The 16,800-nt window shown below is 44.6% G+C and overlaps 1 protein-coding gene across 1 annotated transcript in view; it reads right to left on the reverse strand.

The window, feature by feature from the left end:
- LOC137564091 (solute carrier family 22 member 4-like) overlaps positions 1 to 1,982 on the reverse strand; it is a 146,934-nt gene extending 144,952 nt beyond the window's left edge. Inside the window, exon 1 of the mRNA XM_068277444.1 lies at positions 1,005 to 1,982. Within this exon, the coding sequence (XP_068133545.1) occupies positions 1,005 to 1,397 (393 nt within the window). The 5' untranslated portion in view covers positions 1,398 to 1,982. The remainder of the gene's footprint in view (positions 1 to 1,004) is intronic.
- Positions 1,983 to 16,800: the final 14,818 nt, after the last annotated feature.

Raw genomic sequence — 16,800 nt, forward strand, 5'->3', positions numbered from 1 at the left:
CAATGCTACAGGGCTGAAGAACGACCCTACAGTGAGCCATACAGTACAATGAAAGTATGCCTCACTGCCACGTAAATGCACATGTTGTCCTAACCAGCTGCACAACGCTAGATGTGAAAGCCCCATAGGAATATCATTGCATTGCTTTGCTATGTGTTGATATTGTCCGTTGTGATTTAACGCAATGAATTTAGTGTGGAAGGGCCCTGGCAAAAATAAAGTAGAGAATATGTGTGATCCAGTCATTTTCAAATGGAAACTACAGGAGAATCCCTTTATAGTAAACTCCAAGGGACCAGGAAAAGCAGTTTACTATATCAGAAGCTTACTATATCAGAATTGTTTATACATTGTATATTTATACAGATGCAGTTGCTGGGACCTGAGGATTGAGTTTACTATAGCCAGAGGTTTACTATATCAGAGTTTACTATAACAAGAGAGATTCTACTATATTACAAAAGATCTGCTCTTAGGTGGGAAAAGTAACTCTCACCTGGGTCATATTAAACAGAACCGATCAAAGGTTAGCAAAAATGCGGTCATGCAACTATAGGAATAAAATGTTACAAAACATCTCACAACAGGTATGTTTCCTATTGAGTCATGGCACAACTACTTCACACACCATTTACCAGTCCTAACTTAGAAATGATATGAACCTTATGACAGATGCATCTAACATCAGACACATTTGAATGCAATCTGGATTGCACATACTCTCCAAGCTTTGTGGGCCATCATGGTAGTTGGCGCCGTAGGGGCCACCTGCAAAAAAACACCTGCAAAAAAAATAACTTTCAGGTCCTGTCTATAGTTCCCATTACTGTCTATAGTTTATTTGTTAAATTATGTCTGTCTAAAAGCCACATGGTGTCTGGAGTTTATATCACAGCACCCATAACGATAAATTATGATAATGTACATAACAGCAGTTGTGTAAAAAGTAGGAGGGCCAATTAAACAGTTGTTGAGAAGGTAAGACACATTTTACATAGACAGACCTCTGTGATCACAGTAGAGTGGTAAATGTCCGTGTCGTAGTCCCATCCATCCAAGCACTTCTCCTTCTCCAAGGCAGTGACATTGACATCCAGCCCAGGAAGGAGTCCCTCTTTAGAGAATGTCCTCAGGTCGTCCAGCTTGTACCTCCAGCACCTGCTCTGCACCAGCGCCCCATCCTTCTCCTCCCAGGGGATGCTGACATTCCTCCAAGCCTGGCTCAGGTTGGCATTTTCAGGTATCCAGCACCGGTGCTCGGGGGTAGCGGCCAGGAACATCACTGACATCCCGTTAAAGCCATTGGGAATAGTGCTAGCACTAAGAAGGAAAAAGATGATAAGCTGGAAAGGACCCCAATCTCCTAAGAAGGCGATAGCCTGGTCATAGTCATACATGGCTGGTTGAGGGACAGATAGGGCAGATGTATTCTAGGCCAAGAGGTGAGCAGAGCTGATCACCGGGTTCGTTTCATGTTATTAATGAAGTCACTCCCCCGGTGAGAAGTAATATAAGAAGGGCGGAGTTCAACCTTTTTCTGTTATACAATAGATATTCTCAGGATCGAATGAGAGCATCAGTCCGGCGTCCAGTGTCCCCAACTGTCAGTACATTTACTGACAGCCCGCAGATAAAGTGATATATTTCCCCTGTACACGTGGTCCATAAGAAGGGTCTATAAAATACAGCTCACTGCTGCAATGCTCTGACTGTCTGCTACAGCGACAAGGAATCACACAGGCACACAGCGTTCCTCTCCTTCCTGCCTCCTCCTACTCCCCTCCCTCTTCACTGAGCCGTCAGACACAGGCTGGGGGCTGGAATGACAGTCTGTGATCTATCCGCACAGAGCCACAGACTGAAGGATGGAATGGACAGGTACATCTTCTCGAGTTAACGTTCCTTCCATTAAATCAACACCATTTGTACAATTTGCTCTGCTTAAAAGCCTTTAAGTTCTATGTGTTCACAAGTTGTCCCTGTCATTGCTGATCTAATTAAGTGTATCACCCAAGTTAGGCAAGAAATTTCCAAAGCTGAACACATCAATTTTGATTCAATCTTCATTAATATATATTGCTCCTACGTTTCCAGCCCATTGACTTTTCCTTGATTCTGAAGTTGCTGCTGAGTGCTGCTTTTACTTTCCCTGCCCAGCTCTCCCCGCCCATCTGTCCATACTGTCTGCTAGTGACACAGCACATTTACTCAATACTCACTGCTGTTACAAAACAAGAGATGAAGCAAGCCGCCCTGTGCTTGGCACACAAAGCGTTTCCCGTTTCCATTATTATAATATGTGCTATTAATATTACAAAGCTGGGGAGTACACTGTGCGCATGTCGATAAACACGTGTGATATAGATTTTAGATATAGAGTACATTGCTTCCTTTAGCTAAAATAGTGACTGTCCTGACAGTTAGGGTCCTTTTACACTATATCAGTTGCTGTCAGTTGTAACTGAAAGGACAACTGATGTGCAGTTCAGTGTCCATGCTTCCCTATGGGCTTTTTAACACTATCTGCTGAAAAGCTTTTTCACAATGCACTGCTATGGAGGGGGAAAAAATGCATGCATTAAATGTAAAAGGGCCCTTAGGACAGGATGGGGACGTTGTAACACTTTCAGTGGTTAGGGGGAAAATATTTTGCATTATCTCCACATGGTAAATTTAAAGCAGAATTGCAGCTTGGTACAACATACAATAAAAATCTGTTTCCCCATCTATTTTTCACCCATACAACTACCCTGTCTGCTTATTTCACAAATTCCATCTGTTTGAAAATGATGACAAAGTTCACAGTATAGCGAGCAAGCTGCAGAAGGATAAATATTACATGGTGATGCCGTATCCAGTACTGACAGAGCCGTACAGTTAGGGCGCTTTTCCACGGTGAAGTGCGATAGCAACACCGCAATGTACACTCGCTGCGTTTGCACTGTGAAGCCATCAGGAATGGAATGTGATCGCACAAAGAATCATGCCAGCCGGCGATTGCGCTCCGGGAAAAAATGAATTGTGCATATGGGAAATGAGCACCCTGATTTACATATAAAACATAAATCATGGTACTGCTGTGTACGGCAAGAGGGCTGCAATCCACTCTTTCCTAGTCCGCAGCCTAGTAGGCCTCAGTTCACAATTGCCAATGGACCATTTCCAGGAGCAGATGGCAGCAGACCAGTGAACATGTTGAAAGGCACCACGTTTTCCTGTGGATCTGTCCACATATGCCAGTTTGTACCGTTTATGGTTTTATCTATTGCATTACTGCCCCCCCCCCGCCTCTTTAGAAAAAGGTCTTGGGTGTGTTGTCAGTCATCTGACAGAACTACAGACATCCGCTCCCGAGATTGCAGTGGGCCATGTACTATATGGCTATGCTAGCACTTGAGCAATTGTGCATAAAGCAATCGTAATATGCTACTACTACCATGCCAAGCTGCTCCTTCACTCCGCCCTCTGTGGTATTCCACAGTAGCGTAAAGATGAAGGTAGAAGGAGGAAGTGTCCACACAAGCATCAATGGAGGGGAGGAGAACCTTGAGACGCCACTTTAGAGATTATACAGCTACTTTTCTGGCACCAGGATCCTTGAAGAGGAGGACAAAGCTTAAAAGAACATATTTTCAATGGTAAGTACCAACACCATATTCTTGAAGTGGTCTTGCATTGGAAACAATGCTTGCTTCATTCTACCATAAGAGATAAAGATATAGCCAAGAGGAGACTTCTTAGAGACATTTTTTGAAGAAAAGGACAAAAAATACTGTATTTTATGGACAAAGTTGGGGTAGGTTCTGTGGGTACTTTTGGGCACAGTAAAACTTTAGCACACTAACTTTAACCTCCAAATGCATGCACAATGTAGTCCTCATTAGTCAATTAGACAATGACACCCACTCTGCCCCCTCAAGCTGTCCATATGAAAGTGCAAAACTACCCTCATTATGACCAGGGACCGCCCCCCCCCCCCAATCCCCCTCCCACCCCTCCGCACACACACGCACACACACACACACAGTTACAGGCTTAGCACGGTGAAATACTTCTTGCATAGTTATATCGCCCACCAATCACCTCCTCCAATATATGCTCAATACAGCCCTTTGCGCACAGTGATTTTCCCTCCAGCAGTAAAGTGCACAAAGAAAATAGGGGCACAAATGCAGTATGGTTTTTCTTTTCCTCACAAGTACTTATTCTAGCTAGAATGACCCCTTCTCAGCTAAAGCAATACTAGCAGAATTTTTTTTGCCAATGTCAGAATGAAACTGATTTTGTGAGGAATGATGGCCCATTTTTAGTAATGATGGTGAACACAGATGATGACATGGGATGTATGGGAAAAAAGTAACAAGGGAAACACCTGTTCCTTGAGGTGGAAATTGCTTAGGGCTTATGGGAATAGGAGGTTCAGCTTAACTGGTGCAATCAGACAGTTCCTTTTATTGCAGTTTCACCATTTGGATGTTGCGTGAGAAATCAGGCAACACATCACTCTTTCCAAATGCATACTGCAACTTTGTTATATTTGTGCTGTTAGCCAACTAATGAACAAAGTTTCTCAACAAAGTATCCCCACCACTGGAAAGGGTAACACCTGAATACAGCAGTATTAATGTACTCACACTGTAAACAGTGACTCCCTCTGTTCCTTATACCCTTTGTACAAATATCATAATGTCCAGTTGCAACTGAGATGTGTATTTTCATGCCCTATTTTTACTTTCTGAAAGATGATCTGTAATAAAGAAAACTTCCCCTGGGGGGTACTTACCTCAGGAGGGGGAAGCCACTGGATCCTAATGAGTTTTCATCTGTCCTCTTCACCCTCCGGGATCCAGCGCTGACAGCCCCTGAACAGCGGCAATGTAAATATTTACCTTCCCGTCATCCCAATGAAAATGGTCCAGACCAATGGGGAGCCCTGGTAGGGGATTTGCCAGGGCTCCAAGAGACAATTACAGCGAAAGATACCATAATTACAGCATCAGGACTTGCGGCAGATGTCTAGCAGCGGCAGGTAATTTACTCAGGTGTGACCGGCGCAGATGCGGGGGGCATCGGCGATTAGCGGCAGCCAGGCAGGGAGATCTGGGGGTCTCCTTATTAACCACTTCCGGATTCTCGGAGCGTATATACACGCCCCTGAATCCAGAAGTGTATACCATGGAAACGGCCGCTCGTATGAGCGGCCGTTCCATGTCAGTTCACGGAGGGTGTCTCCGTGAACACCCTGCGAGCCGATCGGCGGCTCGCAGGGTAAATGTAAACACACGGGGAAGATCTTCCCCGGTGTTTACATGTATACGGCGCTGCTGCGCAGCAGCGCCGTAGAGGAGATCGGCGATCCCCGGCCTCTGATTGGCCGGGGATCACCGGCATCTGATAGGCTAAAGCCTATCCCATCAGGCGCAGGACGGATTTCCGTCCTGCGCCGCTCACAGGGGGAGGGAGAGGGAGGGAAGGGGAAGGAGGCCAGGAAGCGCTGCGGAGGGGGGCTTTGAAGAGCCCCCCCCCGCAAGCGCAAGCAGCCGGCGGCGATCAGACCCCCCCAGCAGGACATCCCCCTAGTGGGGAAAAAAGGGGGGAAGTCTGATCGCCCTGGCTGCTAGCTGATCTGTGCTGTGGGCTGGAGAGCCCACGCTGCACAGATCAGCATAAAATTTCATGGTGTGGAAGTGGTTAAAGGAGACCCCCAAATGCAGCAGCAATGACGTGCATTAGCTGGTTTAAACCTTTAGAGCTTCCCAGCAGCATTAAGGCCTTTTTCACACCAAGAAGTTTTAGGGGACGTTAAGGTCGCATAACGTGCCCCTAACGCAACGCATGGTGGTGTTAAAGTTGGACGTCAGATTGAGCCGCGTTAAGAGGCTCTTGGTGCTATCCTGGGAAGTTGGGATCTTTTCAATGATTCGGATGATTCGAATCGGATCATTGAAAAGATCCAGATCTTTGAACCGAATCTTTGAATCATTTTACTAGGGAAGCAGGAAGCAGGGGTACAGAAGGGTGAGAGGTGCAGGAGAATGAGGGCACATTGAGGGTGCTAATTGGGAAGGGAGAGATGCAGCAAGAAGATTGTGCTTGTGCACAGACGCTGCAGTTCCTGTTTCTTCCAGACATCCACTGTGAACCGAATCCTTCATTGTGATGATCCGGATGACACTACAGTGCAGTGAATATTAATTAGCCATGTGGCTAGGAACAATAGCGGACTCTCCCCTTACTGAGCATGTGCAAAGTTGCAAACAGTCTAATGCAGCTAAAACCACCTATAATGCACAGCATGCTGCACTTACTTTGAACATCCAGCGTTACAGTGTAACGCAACGTGGGCACTGTGAACAGCCCATTGATTTTTCATTACTGTGAGTTGGGCTGCGTTACAGGCTTCTCTAACGTGCGCCTGTAACGTCCCACTGTGAAAGCGGCCTAAATCATTAATAGGATAGAGTGTAAAGAACTCGCTGGGTGATATCGCCTAAGCGAGTTCTTTACCACCCGAGTGGGGTGTTAAGTTTAATTGGATTAGACGATGTTCCCATGGCCTAATTTAAGAACTTATCACTGGCGAGTTGAGCAATAGGATATGGCCCATTGTGTTTTGCAAAGGGTTAAATAACAGGTTATTTTGTATAACTGTTCCTTTTCAAATCATGCCCTGGTAGACACGCGGTGGCAAGCAATTGGTTGTATGTGCATGCATACCGGTTTTCTGTTACCCTGCTGGATGGTACATGGTTCCAATATCCGGTATTGAAGTCCCGGATGCTGTAAAATATACCGGCAGGGTGAGGCTGTGAGAAGTGAGACAGGGGACTAAGGGGATGGTGACAGTAAGGACCGGGACATATGTAGAATGTGGAATGTGGATTACGGCTGCAATGTCTAATTTGAAAAGGGCAGGTTGACTTGAAAAGTGCATATCTACACTTTATAACAACACTCTTCATATCCACAACTTTCCCTAGCATTGCCTTTATCGCCTCTCTCTCCTTTCATGCCTCCTTTTCCGTTACTTTCCTTTCCTCTGGCTTTCTACTTTTCTCTTTCCCAACTTTCCAAAACAAAAAAAAAGACGCTTTTGATGCAAAAACACTTTAGCAGTTGATATCTTCCAATTTTTTTTTTTTTTTTTCAAATCACATCAGTCCTTTTTTCCATCACTAAACTTCCTTAACATGAGCACAGGAAGCTGAGTAATGCAGTCATTTAGAGATTTATGAAATAAAATTAAGCATAATGCAGTCCCTTTTTAGTAGGTGCTGTATATACACAGATATTCCTCTTCTAATTTCCCTCTTGTCACCTTTTACATACAAGGTGACAAGAGGGAAATTAGAAGAGGAATAAGGAACAGGGAAATTTGCTTCCAAAGGAGGGACAGTTGTGAGCTATTCAGTTTAGACAAGGACACGTGTAAACATAGCCACACTGGAAGACAATAGCTTATTATATGAATTGTTACTGTCATGCAACCACATCTTTGGAATTCAAGGAAAGGTCATCCAGTGTAGGACTGCTATAGTAATAGGCCAGTTTTGATACACTTTTATGGGGTTTATTTACTGAACTTTCAAAATGGGATATCAACAATCCAGCAAACTTAGACTTGTAAAAAAAGAAAGTGTGTGCTATTTGGTGTCCAATGCTTATATCTTCATGTGGGTTGTATTAGATCATAGTGAAATTGTTGACTAGGTAGAGAATTAATCTCGTACACACACACAAGAGAAAAATTCATTCTGTGATGTCTTGCCAGAAAATGTGTGCATGCAGCTCTGGATCGCAAAAGGCCCCTTCCTTACTGCGTTGCCGTGCACATTTTCAGCAATGCATAGACTGCACTGTCTGATGTTCCCGCTTATGCATTGCGATTGGATGCGGTAACGCGACATATGGTTGTATGCATTTTTGTGCACTACACAATCCCATTGGAGAAATGGATGGGTCGGCACCACCAAATAGTATATATAGCTCTTTATTAGGTCACATAACAGCAGTGACAGACGCTGTTTCGGGCTAACCAGCCCTTTATCAAACTGCTCACAACGTTGTGAGCAGTTTGATAAAGGGCTGGTTAGCCCGAAACAGCGTCTGTCACTGCTGTTATGTGACCTAATAAAGAGCTATATATACTATTTGGTGGTGCCGACCCATCCATTTCTCCAATTGCATTTGTCCCAAGAGGCACTGGGACGGGGTCGAGGCACACCTGCTTTTGCTAAGGTGCTCCTCACTTCACTTACTTCACTACACAATCCCATTCATTATAAATGAATGGAATCTACAGCCAGGGCCGGATTTATGGGCAGGCCGCCTAGGTCACTGCCTAGGGCGGAAGAATGTTTGGGGCAGGTGGGGAGCAACCCGGGACATTCCCCATCCCCACAATGCGACACAGTCCGCAGTTCTCTCCACCAGCAGCCGCCTGCTTTGCACACTGCAGCATGTCCTTGTGTGCCGTGCGTGTAGGCAGCCAGCGGGTGGCTACGGAGGAGTCCGGAAGAAAAGTAGCCAATCAGGTGATGGGAACTCAGGAAGAAGGAAGCAACAGCATCTGCAATGTGCATGAAGCTCTGTTATGCCGCTGGGACTAACACAGATCAGAAACCCTCAGGGAGCAGCCAGATACAGAGCCCTCCATGCACGCAAATCAGGACCACAGCAGCTATTTCTCCCTCTTCCCCTTCGAGTCCCAACAGCAAAGCACGGGGGAGGGAGAGAGTGATCAGCTGATCGAGACTGTCTGAAGCTCACATGGGTAAAAGCATGGCATGCTGTACTGCTGTGCAGCCTTCCCCAGTGTACAGAGGAGTGGTCTCACACACAATGCAGGAAGCTGGAGGATCTGTTTCCTGAGTGGGGATAACTTCTGCTGCAAATGCATGCTTGTGAGTCAGTGCTGTTACTGCATGTTTGTTTGTACACCCCCACCTCTGAAGCACCATTAGGTGGTCCTTTTTGTCTCCCCCTCTATAGAGGCACCACACAGCTCCTTGCAACAGCCCCCTCTGTAGAGACACCACTGCTCTCAGCATGCCCCTCCATAGAGGCACTACATAGCTCCCAGCATGAAACCCCCACCACCATAGAGGCACTACTGCTCCCAGCATGCCCCTCTATAAAGGTAATATAGTTCCCAGCAAGAACCCCCCCCCCACTTCCATAGAGGCACTACTGCTCCCAGCATGTACCTCCCCCTCTTTAGTGGCAACATAGCTTCCAGCAAGCCCACCACCTTCTATAGAGGCACTACAGTTCCAAGCATGCCCTCCTCCTCTATGTAGTATTGGATTGTCCCCTAGGGCTGGCTGGCAAACCCCCCTGGTCTTCCCCAAAGTGATTAGTCCCCCCCCCCCCCCCCGGAGTTTCTACAGAGTATTAACAGCAGTGCGCACTCACCTGTCCAGATTGTTCCTCACAGATGCTCCACTGCAAATACTCTACAGAGGCCTTGGGGAACCACTGTTCACAATGGGGGACCCGGTAGCCAGCTTTGTGGCCCTGGGGGTCAACCCGGTGCTATATGGAGATGGAGAGGCATGCTGGAAACTGCAGTGCCTCTGGAAGGGGAGGAGCATCTTTAGAGCTGTGGTGCCTCTGTGGAGAGGTATTGGCATGCTAGCATCTGTCTCTATGGGGGGGCATGCAGGGAGCGGTTTTCAGTTTGCCGCTATGGAAACGCTGGCCCTTGATATCCCCTTAATTCTTACCTTACCTCAGTTCTGACTGCCCCCCTTTATCTTTTCTTCCCTCACCCCAACCTCACTGATCTCTTCTTGCCCTGACCACTTCTTCAGTTACTGCTCCTCTCCACCCACCGCCCCCCCCCCTCCCAATTCCTTACTCGAGTTGACCTCTGCACCCTCAATTTTAAATGCACCCTTTGCATTTATACATCTCTATAAAAACAAAGAACACCAAAAGCCCCAATAGTGTAATATGTACTGGTAAATGGTTACTAGATAGAGTAAATATTAATACTCACAAACCAGGGTTACCATTAGGCAACCACTGTAAAGGCAGGTGGGGAGATTTTCCTTACCCCACTCAGGAATAAGTCGCTCTCTGTAGATAAGAAAAAGGGGGTTCAACCCTCCACCCAGGGTGGACTCTATTATGCAGGAGAACAGAGGCACCAAAAGGAAGCTAAATGAGCTTAAAAAACAAATTCTTGGTAAATAGGAGGCAGTGGTGGACCCACCCTCTCCAAGTAGACACTGACTGTAGTAAAGACAGTCAACATATTTTATTTATGAACTCCAAATATGCAACGCGCTTCACAGGTTTGATTCAGCTTCATCAGGCAATAACAACGGCGCAATAGCATATGTGGTCAGTAAAAGAGCCAGGTACCTCTGTGTGTGTTTATACATCTCTAGTTGACCTCCTACAGTTCTAACGGCCTGTTTCCTTTCACACACACGCCGCGCGCACACACAGCGCCAACCTAGCAATCCTGAAATGTAAAAAATAATGGATACTTACCTTAGTAGTGGGGAACCTCTGGATAGCCTAGAGGCGTCCCATATCTACCTATACCCCACCTATTCAAACAGAGAATGATACAGCACTGAAACGGTTTATTCCGTGCGTAAGCGTGGCTGTATCTGTGCTTGGCATGCCCAGTAAAATTAAGTGCTTGTTCATGGAGAAAAAAAATCTAAGCGCCTTAGTTCTACTAGGCATGCACGGACCTAACTTGCGCTTGTCCAGTATAAACATGCTCTCATAATGAAGTAACCTATTCGACTAGAGAGGGACCCATGTATTGATGTGTGTGTGTGTGTGTGTGTGTGTGTAGGGGGGGGGGGCAGCTGATGAAAGCAGGCCTAGGGCTGTAAAAAGTACAAATCCGGCCCTGTCTACAGCGCATTAGAGATAAGCAGAAGTGCTGTGTTTTGCTATATATGATGCATGACCACCTGCATTGCAGGCACCGCACAAGATGTAAAGGGGCCTAAATGACGAGCAATAACATGCATATATGTTGACACAAATGGGTTTTAACCACTTGAAGGTCATAGGCTTACACCCCCCTAGTGACCAGGCTATCTTTTACAATTCAGGCCACTGCAGCTTTAAAGGCTCGCTGCAAGGCCGTACAACTCAGCACACAAGTGATTCCCCCCCTCCATTTTCTGCCCACCAACATGGTGAGCTTGAGCTTTCTGTTGGTAGGCTCTGATCGCTCCTGCAATGTTTTTTGTTATTTCTTTCTTTATTTAATTTTTTTAAATACATTTGTCTTTTTTTTAATATTTTTTTCACCCTCCCTTCCTCCCCCTGCCAGCCAATGACAGTGATTGGCTTTTGTGCCTCCCCAAGGGACAGCTGAGTGACACGGCTGTTCCCAATACAGTGCTGCTGTAGATCGCAGCGCTGTACAATGTAAATAGATAGCGGTATCACTGTCCAACAGTCTTCTAGCGGCGATCGCTGCTGGTAGACTGATGATGGAGTGAAGCATCGGCGCTCGCGATCCCCTGCAAACCACGACCCCAGGTTTTAACATGGTCCTGGGGGAGCCACTGCTTTCACGCCTGTCAGTGACACGGTCGTTAGGTAGTTAATTACTATTAAAAGTAACGATCTTCACCTGTGATCTGTTTGCTTGAAATGAGTGGGTGTGTATATAAGGTCAATGGACTAACAGACCCTTCCCTCTTTTATCCAGTGCTGCACTGATCTTTTTTTGGATTCTATGTAATGGGTAAAGAAAAAGAAATGTCAAAGGATCTACAGAAAAAGTTAGTTGAACTCTATAAAGGAAAGGGATTTAAGAAAATATCTAAGGAATTGAGAATTCCAATCAGCAGTGTTCAAATTCTAATTAAGAAGTGGTAATTTACAAGTATGGGTCCTGATGAAACTAAACCCCGCTCAGGTGGGCCAACTGAAACTTCAGCCCAACTGCCAGAAATATTGTTCGGGATGCTAGGAAAAACCCACAAATAACATCAGGTGAAATACAGGACTATCTGAAAAAATGTGGTATTGCAGTTTCAAGATGCACAATAAGGAGGCACTTGACTAAAGATGGGCTGCATGGTAGAGTTGTCAAAAGAAAGCCATTACTATGCAAATGCCATAAAGTGGATAATTTATGGCATTTGCTTACAATATGCCAAACAGCACAGAGACAAGCCTCGAACTTTCTGGCATAAAGTAATTTGGAATGAAGAGACTAAAATTGAATTTTTTGGTCACAATCATAAACGCTACATCTGGAGAGAAGTGAACAAGGTCTATGAAGGGTGATGTTTTGGGGATGTGTGAGCTACAAAGGCACATTATATTTGGTCAGAATTGATGGCAATATGAATGCAGTAAGCTATCAAAAAATACTAAAGGAAAATTTGCACTCATCAGCCAGGAAGCTGAGCAACGTACGTGGACATTCCAACGTGACAATGATCCAAAATATAAGGCCAATTTGACCTGTGCTACTGCAACATCAAGTGAAGGTTCTGGAGTGGCCATCTCAGTCTCCTGACTTCAATATTGTTAAGCCACTCTGAGGAGACCTCAAACGTGCAGTTTATGCAAGACAGCCCAAGAATTTATGGGAACTAGGCTTTTTGGCAGGAAGAATGGGCAGCTTTACCGTCTGAGAAAATAATCTCATCCACAACTACCACAAAATACTTCAGGATGTCAGTGATGTTAAGGCGCGTACACACGCCAGACTTTCCCAAACTATGGGTCAACAGACCAGCCCGTGGGGCGGTCGTTCTGACGACAGTTGCACATGAATACTGTACAAGCTGTCATCAGACTGATGAGGCTGGTTTTGACTGATCCGCCAAGCAGATCAGTCAAAAACAGCCTTATCAGTCTGACGACCGTTCTGACAACAGTTGCACGTGGAGTACAAACTACCGCCCCACTGGCGGGTCTGACGACCCGTAGTTAGAAAAAGTCCGGCGTGTGTACGCGCCTTTAAAGGGAGCAATACATGGTATTAAGAAGTGGGGTATGCAAACTTTTGTTCAGTGTCATTTAAGTAGTTTGTGTAGTGATTATGATTTAAAAAGAGTAAACACAGTTGTTTGACAATAAATGGCTTTAGCCAAACACTAACCATGAGTGAAAGAAAGGTGTTTGTGTTATTATTCTTATTCTCTAAAAAATAAATAAGAAGTCATAAATTCTGCCAGGGTTTGCAAACTTATGAACCTAAATTGGCATAGTTAATAAGCATAGGCGTTCGTGTGGTATAGTGTGAGTGTGGCATAGCGTCAAACAGCATCAAAGATCGTACATACTGTACATTACATAACACTGTTCTATACTTCAAGTGTGGAAATGAAACAGTAAGCAAACACTGTCAAATGCAAAATAGAATTCTGAGGGGCTTCATAATATTGTTGGTAATGCCTTACACACATTTCACGGCCCCCCAAAAAGCTACTTTCTCAGACAACAAGTCCATTGAAGACAAAGTAACTCAATAACACTGTCCGGAAAAAGTAATTGACTAAGACACTATGGGGCCGAAAATATGTGTGAAGTCTGTGTAAAGAGCTCAATAAATCTGTGTCCTAGATATTATTATATAATAAAATAAATATGTATGTCCGGCCACATGCAGCAAAGGTCCAATAGACAATAACCCAGTAGGGATTGCTGTCCCACTTATCCCCATCTCGCCCACATAAACAATTTTAGGTCCAAATTAATACAGTAATAGAGACCACTCCTTATCACCTTCATTTTGTATAATTCCTACTATGTTGTGGTTCCCCTTTTTCTTGTTTCTTGGTTTTTTTTTTACTACATCAAGTTTGAGATTCTTGACACTTTGTGGAGCCTAGCATCTCCCTATGTTTGGGATGTGCTGGAAAATAAGTCTGATCCATGGGTGTACAACCTTAACTAATAAGAGGACTTAATAGATCTGCTGCTAACTTTTTGTGCCAGATACCACATACCAATATCAACTTTAGCTTTTGCATTGAGAAAGCTGTAACATAGGTAGCAATACTACTAATGTTGTTAGAATTGAGTATCTTAGTTAAACAAGAACTGCAGCAGTGGTTTAGACTAAGCTACCAAAGTTAACCATTATCATGGTTTCCTCCAATGCACTGGTCACTACACTATTCTGCACTAATCAAGCAAGCAGACACGTTATGCATCAAACCTTAATTAGAAAAATATTGGAATTTTGTGCCTTGTATATTTATTTGTTTTAAGTATTTATATAGCGCCAACATATTACGCAGCGCTTTACAGAGTATATTGTCTTTGAACTAACTGTTCCTTTAGAGGGGCTCATAATCTAGTCCCTACCATAGTCATATGTCTATGTGTATATTTTGTAGTACAGTGTTCCCCAACCCTGTCCTCAAGGCCCACCAACAGTGCATGTTTTGTGAAAATCCACACAGTTAGATAATCAGTTCTGCTGAGACACTAATTACCTAACCTGTGAATGTTTGTGGTTTCCTGCAAAACATGTACTGTTGGTGGGCCTTGAGGACAGGGTTGAGGAGCTCTGGTGTAGTGCATGTAATATAGTCTAGGGCCAATTTAGAGGAAGCCAATTAACTTATCTGTATGTTTTTGGGAGGAAACTGGAGTGCCTGGAGGAAACCCACACAGACACTGATGGAACATACAAACTCCTTGCAGATGTTGACCTGGCTGGGATTTGTACCCAGCACTGCAATGCAAGAGCGCTAACCACTACGCCACCGTGCTGCTGTTGACGCCACCATATAAAAAGAATACATATATCATGCATCAAGCAAGATTTTCCTGGAGGAGTAAGTGCTCAAAGTCACACCAATTCTTTTTTTTTATGGATTGAATGGCATATAGGTAAGACAGAAGTGGCTCCTTGCCAGGCTATATAGCTTTAAGACACATACACATAAATGGTATCCATATGAGACCGCTAGTAACACTCAATGACTTCCATTCAGAGATATATTATGACAAAATAGGACTCTAAGCAATATAAAAGTTTCAGTTCCCCGTGCTGGCCACTTGGCTTTTTGTAGGTTAAGTGAAAGGTGTCAGACAAGATGTCAGCCAGGCCACTGGATACTCAACAGGCCTTCAGCATCAGCGTAGCATATGTTGTGTGTTATCCAGCTTCTGTTTCCACCCCAGGGTAGAATCACACTTCAAACATTTTACAAAGCTAGTGATAAAAGCATCAACCTTTTATGAGCTGTAAATGGTTCTGCTCTGCTAGCATGGCACCCAAGAACTGTTTGCGTGATGTCAGTAGAGATTACATATTACCATAAGATTACCATATTATTACTGCCACTTTTTTGTTGATTAGTGTCTTTATTACTATCCATGAATATGGTTTGGTTAGTGCTCTGTTTGTTTGTAGTACAGTTGCCCTAGTCCCTACTTCCATATATTGCTTTCTCAAGATCTAGATTGCATTCACCACTTAATAAAACAACTGAGCAAGTTAGTCATACAAGGCCCTTCTTTAGTAATCTTATGGGTGATATGAAACTATATTACTCTGTGATATATAATTCTGTAGAGTGTCCTTTGGGATACCCGAAAACATTTCACACACAACTGATGTTAAGCTTACAGGTCTGTCGTTTTCTGGCTCCCTTTTTGAATAAGGGGGACACATTGGCCGTTAATCAGGGCCCTTTCACACTGGTGCAGTGATTTTACCTCACCCCCCCACAGGGCAATGAAAGTCTATGGAGACTTTCATACTGCCGAGGTATCGCTCGATGCAATGAAAGGGACGTTTTCGCTGCGTCCCACGAAGCATGGACAGATCTACGATACCATGCAGTTCTGCGTCGACGTGCATCGGACCGGAAATCATGTAAGTCTATGGCGGCGCGTGTCAGTGTGAACGCCCGCTGCAAGTTTTACGCATCACGCATGCGAGCGTGATCGGATCGCCATGGGAAGTGAAAATCACTTCCTGCTTGGCCGGCTGCCAGGCAGAGATTACCACTTAGTAACGCGGTAATCCCCGAAGGCATGTTTTTAGAGGTGGCCGCACCACTAATGCCCATCCTCAGTCTGAAGTTCTTATGGAACTGACCCACTTAGAAGAAAATAAAAGATGTGTGAACACACATCCAATATTGATACCTCAATGACTGGCCAATTTTACTATTTCCATATAATATGACTGCTTACCTATGTAATCTGTTCATAGTATTCAAAAACTGTTGGCCCTTATACTACATGAAGATGGTAAAATTGTCCCATCAAAGATGAATGATCATGTGAACGCACCCTTTAAGCTTGGTGCACACTTTCAAATATGATTGGCCAATCAATGACCAATTTTAACAACTCCACGTAATCTGAGGGTCAACAGATGTTGAATACTATGAGCAGATTGTTTAGGTAAACCCTCATACTACATGGAGGTAGTAAAATTGGTCAGCAAATGGCCAATCATAGTATGTAGCAGGCGTAAGGTGCTCCTTAATGATACAATCTTGATTGTACAATCTTACAACTTTTATGTCATACAAGGAACTACCCAAGTCAAGCGACTCAGCGCTGCTCCTGCTACTTCTGAAATTCTGTTTGTCCCCACGCTTATTGCCTGATGAAGCGGCGTGGCCTGCGAAACGCGTTGCACTTTTGGGGTACTATATATTAAATGTGATTACTATTATACAGACAGTCTTTCGTGTCTGCTTTATGGAGGTAAGTCCACCGCTTCCTCCAAGCAAATTTTAAAGGTTTTATCCACTTTTACCCTGCTGGCGCCTCTGTTCCCCGTTTGCTATTTTCTGGTGACTGCTCCCCACATAGCGATTATTTTCTGGTGAA

The sequence above is a fragment of the Hyperolius riggenbachi genome, chromosome 3 (assembly GCF_040937935.1).
Source record: "Hyperolius riggenbachi isolate aHypRig1 chromosome 3, aHypRig1.pri, whole genome shotgun sequence".
NCBI classification, from domain to species: domain Eukaryota; kingdom Metazoa; phylum Chordata; class Amphibia; order Anura; family Hyperoliidae; genus Hyperolius; species Hyperolius riggenbachi.